This window comes from Rhipicephalus sanguineus, chromosome 1 (genome assembly GCF_013339695.2).
Source record: "Rhipicephalus sanguineus isolate Rsan-2018 chromosome 1, BIME_Rsan_1.4, whole genome shotgun sequence".
NCBI classification, from domain to species: Eukaryota; Metazoa; Arthropoda; class Arachnida; order Ixodida; family Ixodidae; genus Rhipicephalus; species Rhipicephalus sanguineus.
The window spans coordinates 248,515,864-248,529,972 of NC_051176.1; the positions used below are offsets into that span (position 1 = coordinate 248,515,864).

The 14,109-nt window shown below is 45.2% G+C and overlaps 1 protein-coding gene across 4 annotated transcripts in view; it reads left to right on the plus strand.

Moving 5' to 3' along the window:
• LOC119376795 (chromodomain-helicase-DNA-binding protein 8) overlaps positions 1–12,205 on the plus strand; it is a 178,252-nt gene extending 166,047 nt beyond the window's left edge. For all 4 annotated transcript variants that reach the window (XM_037646517.2, XM_037646514.2, XM_037646526.2 and 1 more), the window contains one exon: positions 8,891–12,205. In XM_037646517.2, coding sequence (XP_037502445.1) covers positions 8,891–9,904 — 1,014 coding nt within the window. In that variant the 3' untranslated portion in view covers positions 9,905–12,205. The remainder of the gene's footprint in view (positions 1–8,890) is intronic.
• The last annotated feature ends 1,904 nt before the right edge of the window (positions 12,206–14,109 follow it).

Consider the following 14,109-nt stretch of genomic DNA (forward strand, 5'->3'; position numbering starts at 1 on the left):
CACACGGTCAACGATAAGAATTAAGGTTGAAATCGCCAACGGAAAGGAGCCTCGTCGAAGATTGCGTTCCAAAGATATTCCCGAACTTGCCTTGATTTGAGTGATTCTAAAAATTGTGCTGTAAATAATTTTTTACAGTTAATTAGAGCTGTCTTGATAAGGTTTAATGCCTGAGACTGTAAATAAGTTGTGCCATTTGTGTGCATCACACCATACATGCAATATCTGAAAAATTGTTTCTCTGCATTATGTGCGAAAAATAAATACAATTTTTCTTTCTGTAGCACGACTGAAAAACGAAAAGATATGAGTACCAACACGCCCAAGCATCCGCTTTAGCTAAATAATTACGCTAAGAGAATGCGCCATATAGTTAATTTCTTATAGGGTAATGGACAGACTCGTATGCTATGCTATCAAGCGTCAGTTGTCTTGGACGGTCTTGAAAGCCATAGCTTTACTGACTTTGCCTTACCGCTGCTAAATATTACTCAGTTTTACATTGCAGCGGCAGCGCAACGAAAAATCGCGATAATATACAGTCGGCGAGTAAACAACCGAGCCCTTTCTGAACGGCTGCCCCGGCGTTTGCCCCGCAGACTACGCGTTTTCGTCTGCTTGCGGAAGCTTGTTGCGCCGCCAGCGCCACCAAACCGGAAGCTGTCCCGGCGCCGCGCGACGGGTTGGCTGACGCGGGGAGTTTTGCAACTTACCTGGTTCTATAAACGTTGATTTCAACAATCAACGTCGACTTAATATTTGCCTTTAGTGTCCCTAAACCACCCAGCAGTCGAAATTTAGTTGAGGTGAGGAAGTTGTGCTCGAGTTTACAACGAACACGTAGCCGTGAGAATTTTTCAAAACGGTGCCGTAATAGCGGAGTTACACGCGTTTGATGATCGAAACGAGACGATCGCTTCTTTCTCTCTTTCCTACGTTACCCTCTTCCAAAACCGCTTTGCCCTCCTCGCTGAATGCCCCTCCTCATCTCGCGTGGCATACGTCACCGCTGACGCGCTGTTCGAGACAGCGTCTACTTCCGGTTGCCGCGACTCCGGCGACTCCGACGCTCCAGCTCGCCGTCAACTCTGTGTGGTATCTGGGTGCACTGTTCGTTGACTAACCGCTGTTGCTGCCGTGCCGGCCCGTGCCCCTACGAATCGTGCCGGTATGGACCCTGTGTTGCGCGCACGCCTTCAAAGGATCGCCAACGTGATGTGACCCGTACGGGGACACGCCGTGCCAGACCACCTCGGCTCGAGATGAGTTCACGGAGCTCATCAAACCGCAAGGCGTGGATGTGTAATTACGCTAGCGACTTGGCGGTTGCGTTTTAGTCATTCCGGCATTAAAGAAAGCGTCGCGTAAAACCAAATAAAATGTCCCCAAGCTGGCGCCAGGTCAAGTGGCGCCAGCTATGGAGGATTAGAAACAACTAACAAACGTGTAATCTATGTCCTCCGAGCATTCGGAAGGGCCCTTTTCGACTCGCTAAGCCTACAGCATCGATTATTTGAGTATGGCTCTCCAAAACGGGGCTGAATCGGTACGAATACCTTGCTGTCGAAGCTTATGGACATGAATCTAAAGCAAATGGAAGCATCAGTTCGGAGCTTACACGCTACAGAGCACACGGCGGCCACTTGATAGACTCGAGGTGGACGACAACCGCTTTTGGCACTGCGGCCATGTTTTTCGGAGGCTTGCCGGCGTAGCTTGCCGTGCAAGTTGGACTGCTGTCGCGCGTGCGGCGACGGCTGACGTTCTGCGGCACCGCGCCGTTGCGGCAGGCTTGCCGCTAGCGTGAGTGGGCCTCGTGAGCGAGCAAGCGGCAACACGACCAAGAACAGCAAGGTGCGCACGAACAGCTGTTTGCAGAGTAACCGGAAGTCGTCGGTTGTCGTTCGGCCAATCGCAAGCATCGAAACTGATAACGTCATAGTTTCACTGGTGATGTCACACATGTCAGTGGCGGGAATGGCGGGGACCGGAAAGGAGAAGCTATTGTTTTTTCGAAATTGTGCCGCGCCCGCGACCTGTAGCGCTGCGGCGTGTGGCATCGTTGATCGCGACGGCATTCTGCACGCGATGCGCTTGTTTACTTGAAATGTTTGGGAAAATGTCGGAGGGGGTTTAGGGGCCCTTTAAAGGATTGCAGCTATGACATGGAGGACGATGTCACGGTAGCACCCGAAGATCGCGATGAGTCCGTGTCGGCCACAGATGCGTTGGACTACTTGAGGAAACTCCGCTTATTCATAGAAAAAAAGCAGAACAGCGACCGAAGCGGCGCATAAAAATGCGGACGGTCTAGAATCGTTCGTGACGCAGAGTTTGTGCTGCACCCGTCAAAAACGGTCACGGCCTATTTCAAATAAACGTGCCTTGTTTGACGTTCACGTGTGCATTGTTGTGAGAAACGAGTTCAAGGACGTACCGTTGCAAAGGTAGGACGTTTGCGCTACTGAAATTCTATTGTTATGGTAAATTTTTGGACTTTCACTATAATGACCTTTCAGAATAACGAACATTTTTCCGCGGTCCCCTGAAGTTCGTTATACCGAGATTTCACTGTACTTGTTTTGCGAGACGTATCGCGATACAAATACAAGATACCCAAAAAGTATCTAAAATAGTATTGAAGATACATGTATCATCGATATTGCCCAGCCCTGTTTCTAATTTACCAAATTCAACGAGCTTATTCCATTTGATCTTTGCAAACTTTCTAATTTTATAGCTTTATCTAATCTAACTCGCTGTTGTTCTCGGCTGTGTTACCCGACTTTTGGTATCCATTCTGTTTCTCTAACTGACCACCAGTTGTCTTTCCTACACATTACGTGGCTGGGCCAGGTCCATTTCGCTTTATCGATTACCCTTGTTTGTTCTGTGACCCACTATGCTGTCCATCCATCTCTTAATGTTATGCCTATCATCTTCTTTTCCATCACTTGTTGCGTGGTCTTTAACTTTTTGTCGAGTTCGTTGCTCTATCCTTCAAGTTTCAGCTCCATATGGTAGAACTGGCAGTCCCTATGCTCCCTTATTTAATTTGATTTAATTGATTTATTTCTATTTACATGTGCACACACACACACACACAGAAATAATAAATATAGGAGGTTGAAGAAAAGAAGTCACTCAAATGCGTCTTGAGTGACCTTTACTGCCTTGGTACATATGGCTGCCTGGTATTGTACACAAAAATGCACAATACACTGATGGAGTTGTCATCAAAGCATTATACAGTCGATCCCGGATATATCGAACTCGAAGGGGACCGTGAAATAGTTCGATATATCGAGAATTCGAAATACAAAATATGCATATTTAAGGCTTAATATTAAAGCACTGCAGGCCTCGACACAGTTTTCGGAAATCGTAAAAACTGCAAACATTATGATTCGCTTACATATGCTAAAGAACAAGGTGACAACTTCTCCTTTTGCAAGTTACCGCACTTTATTTCGCATGAAAATAGTTAGCAAACTTGTCTTGCTTCTTGCGTGCCGTGAATTCAAGTCATCATCAATATCATTGAGGCTTTCCAAATAAGCAAATTCAGCACCTTTGGCCACAACAGCGGTGATCGACACTGAACGCCGAAGCAAGCTCTGTAGCGCGGTAAAGGGTTTAGCGGTGGCAGCGACGACATTGGCATCTTCAAAGCGCACGGGTCCATTTTTGCAGCACCGGCAACGTCAGCTTTGGTCTCAGCATTGATGCAGTCATAAACAGTTACGTCGTTATCTCCATCGATGTAGTCGCTCACTGTGCTCCCGTCCGATATGTCGCAAAATTCACTGATGTACCGTACGACGTAGTCAGCGCTCATGACGCACCCAAAGTCGTCACCTGTCACCAAGGCCCGCAAGGAAATGGTGCACGACTCTGCTTTACTTGACATCGTTCCAAGCACCAGTCATCATTTTTATCGCTACCAGCGGGTCAGTGTCAAGTTCGACTTCCGAATGACAATTTATCAAGAACGAAGCAACAAGTACACAAGTCCACGTGCCGCAAGAGACAACGACAACGCTGCACAAAGAAACATTTCTGCACCGTCGACATGTTGGTGATAGCGATGACACTTGTGGCTTTGTAGAAGGCAGCGGTTGCTTTTGCGAGAAATGCGATAAAAATACTTGGCCCTGAGATTTGCGTTTTAAAACTGAAAACGCCATAAATACGTCACGAGATTGCGCATATCGAAGGCCATGCTTTTTGGGCCCGCATGCCATCATGCGCGAACAAACAAGGAAGGGAATGTGAACATTAGTACGAGGCTGCCGAGTCACTTCACGTTCTCATTTTGAAAAACACTATGCCCGCGTGTTAAAACCTGCGGATCGCGCATCAAATATGCCGGTGCACTGAAAAGCGCTGCGCAACGAACTAGATCAACGCAATGGAATAATACCGCCGTTTCGTCACCTGCGCGCGACAAGGGATTGGAGCTTGTTAGAACGCAGCCGAAAAATTATCAATATTTGTTAGGGAAAATGCACTTTCTGGGCTTCGGTTGGGCACAGCGTTCGATATAGCAGTTGTTTCGCTTTGCGGGAGTTCGACATATGTACGCACCAGCCCCATACTTCTGCTTGGGAAAACCAAGGGGATTTCTCAACTGTTCGATATAGCCAATAATTCGATATATCCGAGTTCGATATATCCAGGATTGACTGTAGTTTATGAAAAGGAAGAAGGACAAAATATTTGTTTAAGCACTAAAATTGGAGATATTAAGGCAATAAAAAAAATTAATATGAAACTTCATTAAGTATGCAAATCACATCGTACATCAGCTTTAAAGAAGGGAAGGCAACAAAATTACAAATTCTGACTGTGTGAAATCCTGTCTATCGTATGAGCCTAGTATCCCTAGTCTATCGTATGAGCCTTGGCAGTTCATTACTCCAACCATAGTCAGTTCTAAAAGATTTCCTCCATACTTCTGGTGTACAATTGTAATAGTGGTATAAATTAAATGATAAGTTTGCTAGTTCTCTAAGTATTGTTGTGTTTAGCATTAAAAAAGCATTCATGCGAAAGTCTGCATCTGTAAATCCACGGTGTAAGAAAAATAGGTGTCGACACTCTCGTCCCACAGCGACAGAGAGCACGTCCAGATAATGTTCGAACAGTGATTTGGTCGAATAATTTCGAATCGAATTCGAATAGTATACATCACATATTATAAACAAAAATGAGCGTATTTGCCATGACCCAACTAACCTGCACAATATTTTTTTAAATTAAAACAAGGCACGTGCAAATCTCATTCTTTTTGGTTCAAATGGAAGTGGAAGCAACTTTGAATAGTAGCAGGATTTCGCTTTCGGTGGAATGCAAGTGATAACCTGGAAAAGGCATTACGTTTTAAAGTTTACTATACTTAGAGCAGATAAGCAGGTATAATGAGCTTTTAAACTTAAAAAATTGTGAATTGATGTGAGGATAATTTGTTCATTTAACCGTGAAGCAGGGCTTCGCGGCAGTGTGGATTTTTCTTGGATAAGTGTGTTCACGGTATGTTCCACTGCCGCGAAACCACGTTTACAGGGGGTTACATGCGGTTTTATATGTCTATTCGTTCATTTCAAATACTTCAAAATTTAGAATAATTTAAATTCATTTCGAAGCGAGTTCGAATACTGTAATTTTTGTTCGAATAGTCGTACTGCTCGATTATTCATGCAAACCTAGTGCTGCTGCCTTTCACAGAATGCGCGTAACGAAATACCGACAGTGCTATGCCCTCTGGTTAGGTTGCCAACAGTATTTCATGTGCTTTTGTTGTTGCAAGCCCGAAGTAAACAAAAGCGCCATTCCTCGCGAGGTCGTTAACCGGCGGCTCTTTTTTTTCCTCTGCGGAAGAAATTGTGCTTGGCCTTTCGGATCAGTCAGCTTTGGTTGTAATTAGTGAGGCTTTGGTCATGTAGTCGGGTAGCAGGAATTGAAATGAAGCATGTTTCAATGTTTATCGGCTTTGTGTTAACAAATAAGTACAATTATCATATATATATATATATATATACAGTGAACTCCCGTTAAGACGAACTCGGTTAAGACGAATTCTCGCTTATGCCGAACAACAAAGAACCGTTTGTTTGGTCTCCCATAGACTCAATGCAAAAAAAAATTCGCTTAAGACGAACCGCCCAACTGTACTCTTCTGTTAAGACGAACTTTCGCGGTGATCGACAGCGCTGGCGATTCTGCAAAACGAACACTGCAGTCTTGGTGGGGCATTCAGGCGACCGAGAAAAAGCAAAAAAGCAAAGAAAAAGCGCTTCCCGGAGCAAAGACGGGAAGCAAATCGCGACGCGGAGGGTGCAAGATAAACGAAAAAGAACATTCAGGGGATAAAGACGGTGTCCCCCTCAACCCCAGCCTGTGGGTGGGGGAGGTGCGGGCTCTGTCAGCAAAGAAAGCAACAAAAAGAGTAGGGGGATTTACAACTGGGACCCCCAAGCCATTGCGTCCTTTTGAATTCCCCCTCCGGTCTTCGGTTTCCCAGCTGGAGTACAAAGGGGAACAGAAGAACACAAGAGCTTGGGGCCCCTCCACCGTGGTCAGAGGGGCAAACCCAAGGGGAGTGAAGGAAAAAAAAAATAAAGAAAAAGCGACAACGGGAACAAAAATTGTCTGTGTATTACAATCGAGTACGAAAGCGAAACCACATTTGCGGCGCACTCCAGTCAGGGGGGTCAGGTGCATTGTCATCGCCATCACAGAATGGCGGCCGAGCACATTTTGTGGTCAGCTGGCGTTGGCGCGCATTGGTTCGCATAGGACCTGTGCGCGTTGTATCTGTTCCCAGTGAAGTGCAAACTGTGATGAGCCATTTTGATTCTGGAAGTGCACGACAAGGAAAGCCCATTTTGTACACTGAATAGAGCTGCGTCGTGTCTTTTTCGTGTGCGCGAGGCTTGTGACCGTGAGTAGCGCAATGGGATATCTTCAGCTGCTCGTCGATCAGGAAAAGTTACTACGGGCCGAAAACGGGAAAATATCCGGACCTCGAAGAAAACCTTGCAGACTTGCTTAAGCAACTCAGCGTATCATGACTTTGTCAAGGCAACAGCACGCGACCGAGGCGTACCCAGAAGTGATCTTAGAGCCAGCAAAACAGGCTCACAGAAGAAAAGGAACTGCCAGGACAATAAATTTACATTATTTGAAGGAAAATTGTGCTTCTCTCTTTCTCTCTTTTTTTTTTGTAATCTTCAACATAGGAGCGTGCTACAGTTTTATCATTAAAATGTGGTAACAGTATCTTCATGAAATTTTTTATTTTTGAACCCGCTAAATCAGCTGCTCGTACGATTCGTGTAAATACTCTGCTTGAAGGCATAGTTTTTATCTAGATGAGCCAAATAAATGCTTTTTCTTGTCTTTTTGCCCCCATTGTAAGTCTACTCCATTCAGTGTTTTCAAGTAACATATTTGGATGCATTTGGCATGTTAGCATCTCTCTTTTTGGGGACACTTCTGATAAGCCGAACTCCTGATAAGACGAACAGATGACCGCGGTTCCTTCGAGTTCGTCTTAACGGGAGTCTACTGTATATATATTTTAACGAGAACTGAAGAGACGTCACCTCTTGACGCTTACCAGAGATCTTTGAGCATTTTTTCAAGATTTTGGAGTGTAACGAAACTGTATAGATCGCTGCTGTCTTCATCATGCAGAATCAGTCATCAGTGCAGCAGAAAAAATGAAATCCTTGTTCCATGAGCACATAGTGCAGATTGAGGCATCAATCACGCTTCCGGCGACCTGTTAAAAGAATCTTTTTAAGTACTGTACACGCATAATGTAGAGACCTCTTATAGCTGACATATGTCGACTCTCAGATAGGCACTAAGTTTGTGTTCAATGAAGATAGTTTGGTTCATTATAGCTCCAACATTTTTTTTTTTTTCGTCATAGCGCTGAAATTACGTGTAACGAGGCGGAGCCTTCTGCATGAGAACTATGTAGTGTGCGAGAGCAAGCGACGCTCTACCAAACATCTAGAAAATTCGTTCCAACATATTGTTTACTGCTTTTCATCATTAATATGCTACTACAAACATTCGCTATGCTTTTTCTTTCTTTTTTCTTTTGTTAAGTCGTTATTTCAAGAAAACTGGCAACGTCAAAATGCTCATGAATATCACCTCTTGCACAGCATTCAAGTTCAGCAGGCCTTGGACGCATGTTCTTATACGATTAAAAAAAAAAGTGTCATCATCACTAAGTTAGGCCATCGCGACTGCCATAGCAGCGGCCAACACACCCGGAAAATGATTGTAAAACGTTTGCTGCAGTTGGAGCAACTGCGCCTAACACCTGCCCGAAAATCTGTTTTCTCCCCCATCACGAGTGTATTGTTTGCCCTGTCGGGGGGAAAAAATTCCAGTCTCTTCAGAGGAGGCACGGGGGGATCGCACCCACTCGCTAATCCATGACATCGTTGTCACATGATCTGCTATCCCCACTTCTCCCCCGAGGGTTTGTCCCCCGTGTGAATACCCCTTAATGTGGTTTTGCAGTGCCTCCAGGATCGGGAGACATTCTAAGCTTTCTGTACCTCGCTTTGTTTTGCACTGCCTCCGGGATTGGCCTGCCTTTGGCCAAGCAATGATGTCATGTGATCACGTCGCAAATTTTGACGATCTGTGACGTCATGCGGTGACGTCATCACGTGATGATTTTTTACATCACTCGTGTTGACGCCACCGACGCGGGACGCAGGTCAATTTTCGCATTTGGTTAGGCACCTTTTGCCTTAATACTGTATTTATAAAAAAGGGATGACATTACTTTCACACAACATCAGAAACACTTGTTCCAGTGTGTACATATATGTATATAGGCTGCTTGCGGGTGACTTTGCAGGGTCATCTTCCGGAAATGCCGAAGGAGCGCATGGCAGTCCCCGAGAGCAAGCGCGGCAGGAGGACGGCAGCGTCCCTCTTGTCGAGCCTGCATCAGTCTGGCCTCGGGGCAGCCTCCTCATCTTCTGGTGGCGCGGCGAACCTCGGGTTTCCCTCTACCTCCGCCCTGAACCCTCTGAGCTTCAGCAGCAGCATGCTGGGAAACTTTCCGGGGCTCAAGTTTTTCATGGAGCCCGGCAAGTCGTCAGCAGCGGTGACATCCCCATCAACGTCGTCGGCCACACCCCCTCTCTTTTTGCCCTTTGGCGGCCTGGCAGGCATGGGATTGGCCAATCCCTTGTTCAGCTTCCCCGGCCTGGGCTTCCAAGGCCTACCCTTTGAGGAGGCCAAGGAAACCAAGGCCCAAGATGGTGAGCGGGCCCCCAGCAAGGAGCGCCATAGCAAAGGCACCCCCAGCAGCAGCAGCGGCGGCGGAAGCGGCGGCAGCAGCAGCACAAACCTTCCCACATCGTCAGCCAGCTTAGCATCGACATCTTTTCCTTTCCTATACCCCTCAGGACTGCTCTACAATCCCTTGGGCCTGGGTGGCTTCTCGCTACCCACGAACATGTCGGCCTCATTTGCCTCTCTGGCCCAGGCAGGCCTGGTGAATGGCCTCGGGGGGCTGGGTAGTGTCATCTCGTCAGCGGCAGGCAAAGCCCCTTCAGCATCTTTGGCCAGCTCAAGGCGACCTGCTGCCCCCTCGGTCACATCTGCCCTCGGAGCTGGCTTGCGTAGCAGTGTGCTTCCTCCTCCACCATCCACAACTACCGCTCGCCGGCCCGCACCAATCCCCCCACCAACCCTCGACTCTGACGATGAGAGTCTCATGGGCAATGATATGGACGACCTGGATGATCTCGACGACCGCGACAACTCGGATGAGCTAGATGATGAGCCAGACCACAAGAGGCCACGTGAGGAGCGGTCTAGCAAAAAGCCAGAAGCATCGCCCCATGACAAGGTTGCGTCATAGCTGGCCTCCACAAACAGTAATTTGGGGTCCGGCTTGGGAAGCACCTCTGGGTTTCTATTTTGTACTCTGTTGTATTTATGGTTGGTCACTGGAAAGACTTGCATTTGGTTGAAACCTCTCCTGTATGGATGCTGCACTTTTGTTCTCCATCTAGTAGATGCCTGGTTCCTTGTATTTAGTTTATCGGTTTGAACAGGCCTTCTTATTTCTTCTCCTTTCTTTCCTTCCCTTTGATACATCTACGGGTTTCTCTACAGTGCAAACTCATAAAGTGGTGGGCTATTTGCATAGCATGTTTCAGTTGTCGAAATTAATGTATTGGTGTTGCTCTTTTTGCCGGTAGACTGTGACTTCACTTTGTGAAGCAAGTAACAGGCACCTCGCTGCTTGGCCATGTATGACCACTCGCAGTCCCATCACTTAAATGTTTCTTACGGGTGAGACATTCCTGAAGCTTTCTTTGTGCTTTGTTTTGCTTTACTTCCTGCATCTGCTTACATTTTATGTACCTCTCAAAGAGCACGTACTTACACAAGGCGAAGTTAATGTCGCATTACGTGAGCTGAGGGGAACATGAAATTATCCTTTGCGGCAACATTTTAAGGAATGTGTAAATAATAGTTGTCCTTAAGATGTGGTTCGCACAAGAATTTGCACGTGAAAATGGGAAGGTAGGCCATAATAGTTTGTGACACTTTTTGTCTCCATATGGTATCCTTTCTGCAAACTTTATATAAACACCTGTGCTTTGGTACTCTGGTTTCTTTGTGCTTTTGCCATGGTATGATTGTGGGTGTGTGTGCATACGTGGTCAGAATGAATGGCTCTCGTTGAAATCTCACAATGTATTTATTTTTTACTCATTTGAAGGTCATGGGAGTGTAGGCCACACTTTATGAACTGAAGTGGTAGCATTGTTGTCACGATGTTTTGGTTTCATCTAATCTACATTTACAGAAATTGAATGCAGGACTGATAAATATCCTGCTTTTTAAAGTTTGTTTTTAATGGGTATTGTGAGCAGGATTCATAAAACTGTGGAGTGGGCTCGTAATTGTGTGCACCTTCATGGCCCCTTGCACATAGGAAACCAGCGTCTGCATTGTTAAGATTAAAAGACATGCCTAAGGTGATGTCTGATGGCATTGTACAAAGAATTTGCGGTTGTGTACAGATATCGTCCTCCGCCCTCTTGCCCCATGCAGCTTCTTGTTTTGCTAAACATCCATGTCATGAAATAGGAAAACGCTGTCTGCCATTGACTGAACTGACAAAGGCACTGAAAGATAGTGACAACACACATTTTGACCTGCCTCTGTCAGAACAGCTGTTCTAAAAAAGGTTATTTTGGACATATATAAATATATATATATAATACAACACACATACACATATATATAATTATATACATACACATGTGCATTTCCTCTTTAGACTTTTTTTTTCCTAGACATCTTTTACTTTGCCTTAGGTGCAGGGCAGGGGCATTCTTATCGACCATTTTGTGTAAGATTACTTGAGTGTGTGCGTCGTCTTGTCAGTGGATCAGACATGATGGAGCATTTGTGTATAGCTGTGAAACCATTGTAAAGGTTCTACGAACAAGTAATTGTGTGTGTTTCTATGTTTTCAAAGGGCACTGTGGTAGTGCTGCTTTATTCCTATTTTTCTATTAAGTTTTGACTGCTTTTATGTACTGTGGCTTTTTCTGCATACTCAGTTTCTGTTGCATACACCTGCTTTTTTTATATATATATATATATATATATACATACATATATATATAAATATAATAGTGCCTTCTTTGCACCACTGTCTTTGTTTTGTAGCTAAGTTTTGTGTCGACATTTATTTACAGAGAACTTATATGCAATGCCTACCTTTGCTTTATTTCTATCACTACATTGTAAAATTTATTTATTTGCTGCTTTGCTTTGCAGTTTTGTTGGCGTTACTTTGAGGTGAGTCGAGCTGGTCACCTCATTAGCATCGGAGTAAGGTAGCTGTGTGAGCTGAGAATGCGTGTCCCTTTGCCCTTCAGTCCTTTTTATTTTCTCATCATTTTTTAGTCAGCTTAGAGGTAGCTATCTCAGAAGGCGGGCACGGAGAAGTCTACAAGAGTCGTGCCTTCTGTGTCGACAAAGGAAAACCCTGTACATGCAATGTTGGTGGGGAAAAAAAATGAATAAGTGACGTTGGACTTTTTGTGACACCAACAATGTCATAGTGCATGAGTGATGCAACCTTTCATATAGTGTTTGTACAAGTGTATGAAATTAAATCTTGAAAGTGAAAGAACAATTGTGTGTGGAGAGTTTTCTTCAGTAATATTCTATCTACACAATGGCTCACGGACAATCTTACATTAAACATTTGTGTGTTGGCTAAGTACTCGTTTTGTTGCATAAAACTGGCTAACTTGTTGCCCATAGAAACTACTGCACCATCCCAGTCTAAAAGTGTAGGATAACAAACAATAAGATACAGTAACGATGGGATCTCTTTCATCGCTTGTGCGTGTACGTTTGCTTTTTTTCTCTTTGCTTCTTGTGGGCTGTGAAAGTCTAGCTGCTTTTAGTTCAAGCACTGCAACAACTGCTTAATGTATACACATTGCTGTGTGTTGAGCTTGTAATGTTTGCCGAATACGCTTGCCCCTTTATGCGGAAAATGTTGCCAGGTTGGAACAATCTCATTAGCTGTGGTAGCTTAAAGACTATGATTTGTGCTGCTAACAGTGTGTGGTTGTTTCACTGGGCTAATATATATACCTTGATTCAACATCATAGTCATAAAGCCATGTCACCTGTTATGCCAAGCTTTGTGGCAAAATTTCACACGCACACACGTTTTCTTCAGGCTCTTTCATGCCACTTTGGTGCTAATCGGACGAGCAGAATGTGCACATGCGCACTTCAGTGGCTGTAGCTCACCAACTAAAGGTCAGAGTGAAATGCAACAAATTGTAGTTTTTGTCTAAGCTTAACAAAACTTGATATTCCGCTAGATGGTGCATAGCTTTTGGCAACATTAAAAGCGCAAAATTAAGACATTCACATAGGGCGAGCAACAGGGCCGTAACTAAGGGAAGGTTGAGGGGCTTCTGACACCCCCTGAAACTTTCTCATGCTTTAACTGTTCGGGTCATATAAAATACTTTCACGCCTTTACAGCGACCACCAGTTGCCAAAGTTAGCCATTCTACACACAAACACCCCCCGAAAAAAATTCCTGCTTACGGCCCTGGCGAGCGACGCGGGTCAAGATTATAAAGTTGGCGCCTGTCCTGTGTCTCTCAACCGATGTGAATGTCTGTTTTTGCGTGTTAATATTCCCAAAGTGTTGTCTAAGCCTGGTGTTACGTGCACTAGGTGGCCTCAGCAAGTTTCCTCTGCTAGGGAGCCATCCTCTGCCAGTGTGCAAGCTATTTCAAAAGTTCGGTTTCTTTTTTAGCACACCTTGTGTACCAAAAAGGATGGAATGAAAAGGAAATTTTACTGCTGGCTGCCTTGCAACGTTGGTCAGCGGTGTGTGTGGTAGGAGCACAGTAAAGAACTGCAGAGAAGCAACTGCTGCTGAGCAGTAGGGTGCGGTTTCACGGTAGGTCCAGATAAAAAAAAAAAGTTTCCAGCTGGATTATTAACCTTTCCAGCCGAGATTTCCGGTTCGATGATTCAGCTATATAGCACTATAATTAGACTCGAAGTTCATGCTAGAATAGGGCCGAATTCCAGCCGGGTCGAGTCCGATTGGAATCGAAATTATCGTGATTTGCACAAGATGCGAACAAGGAGCCACTCGAGGTAGAGAACTTTGATCCCACCCGGCTTAACCGTGATTGGAAGTGCCAGTGCGGCGTCTGTATTGAATTTAGGCGTAGGTACGTTCAGTAACCCCCGGATGGTCAAAATTAAACCGGACACCACCGCAACGGTCGTAGTCGTTGCGATTTAGGAGCGTAAAAACGGTAAAACGCTTGCGCTTAGGGTGCGTTATCGTTGCCGGGCTTAACGCATGCTTCACACGCTCCACAGCCGATCCCAATAAATGAAACCGAGCAAAGACGGCGCGAGCGCAAGGTGTGATATTTTTTGCGTTCGTGGAACGTGAATCGAATAATAAGGTTGTGGGTTCGGCAGATTCGGTTCCCACCGGCGGCAAAACTTTTTTTATGCCGTTTCCCTTCATTTACATTTATCCAATAA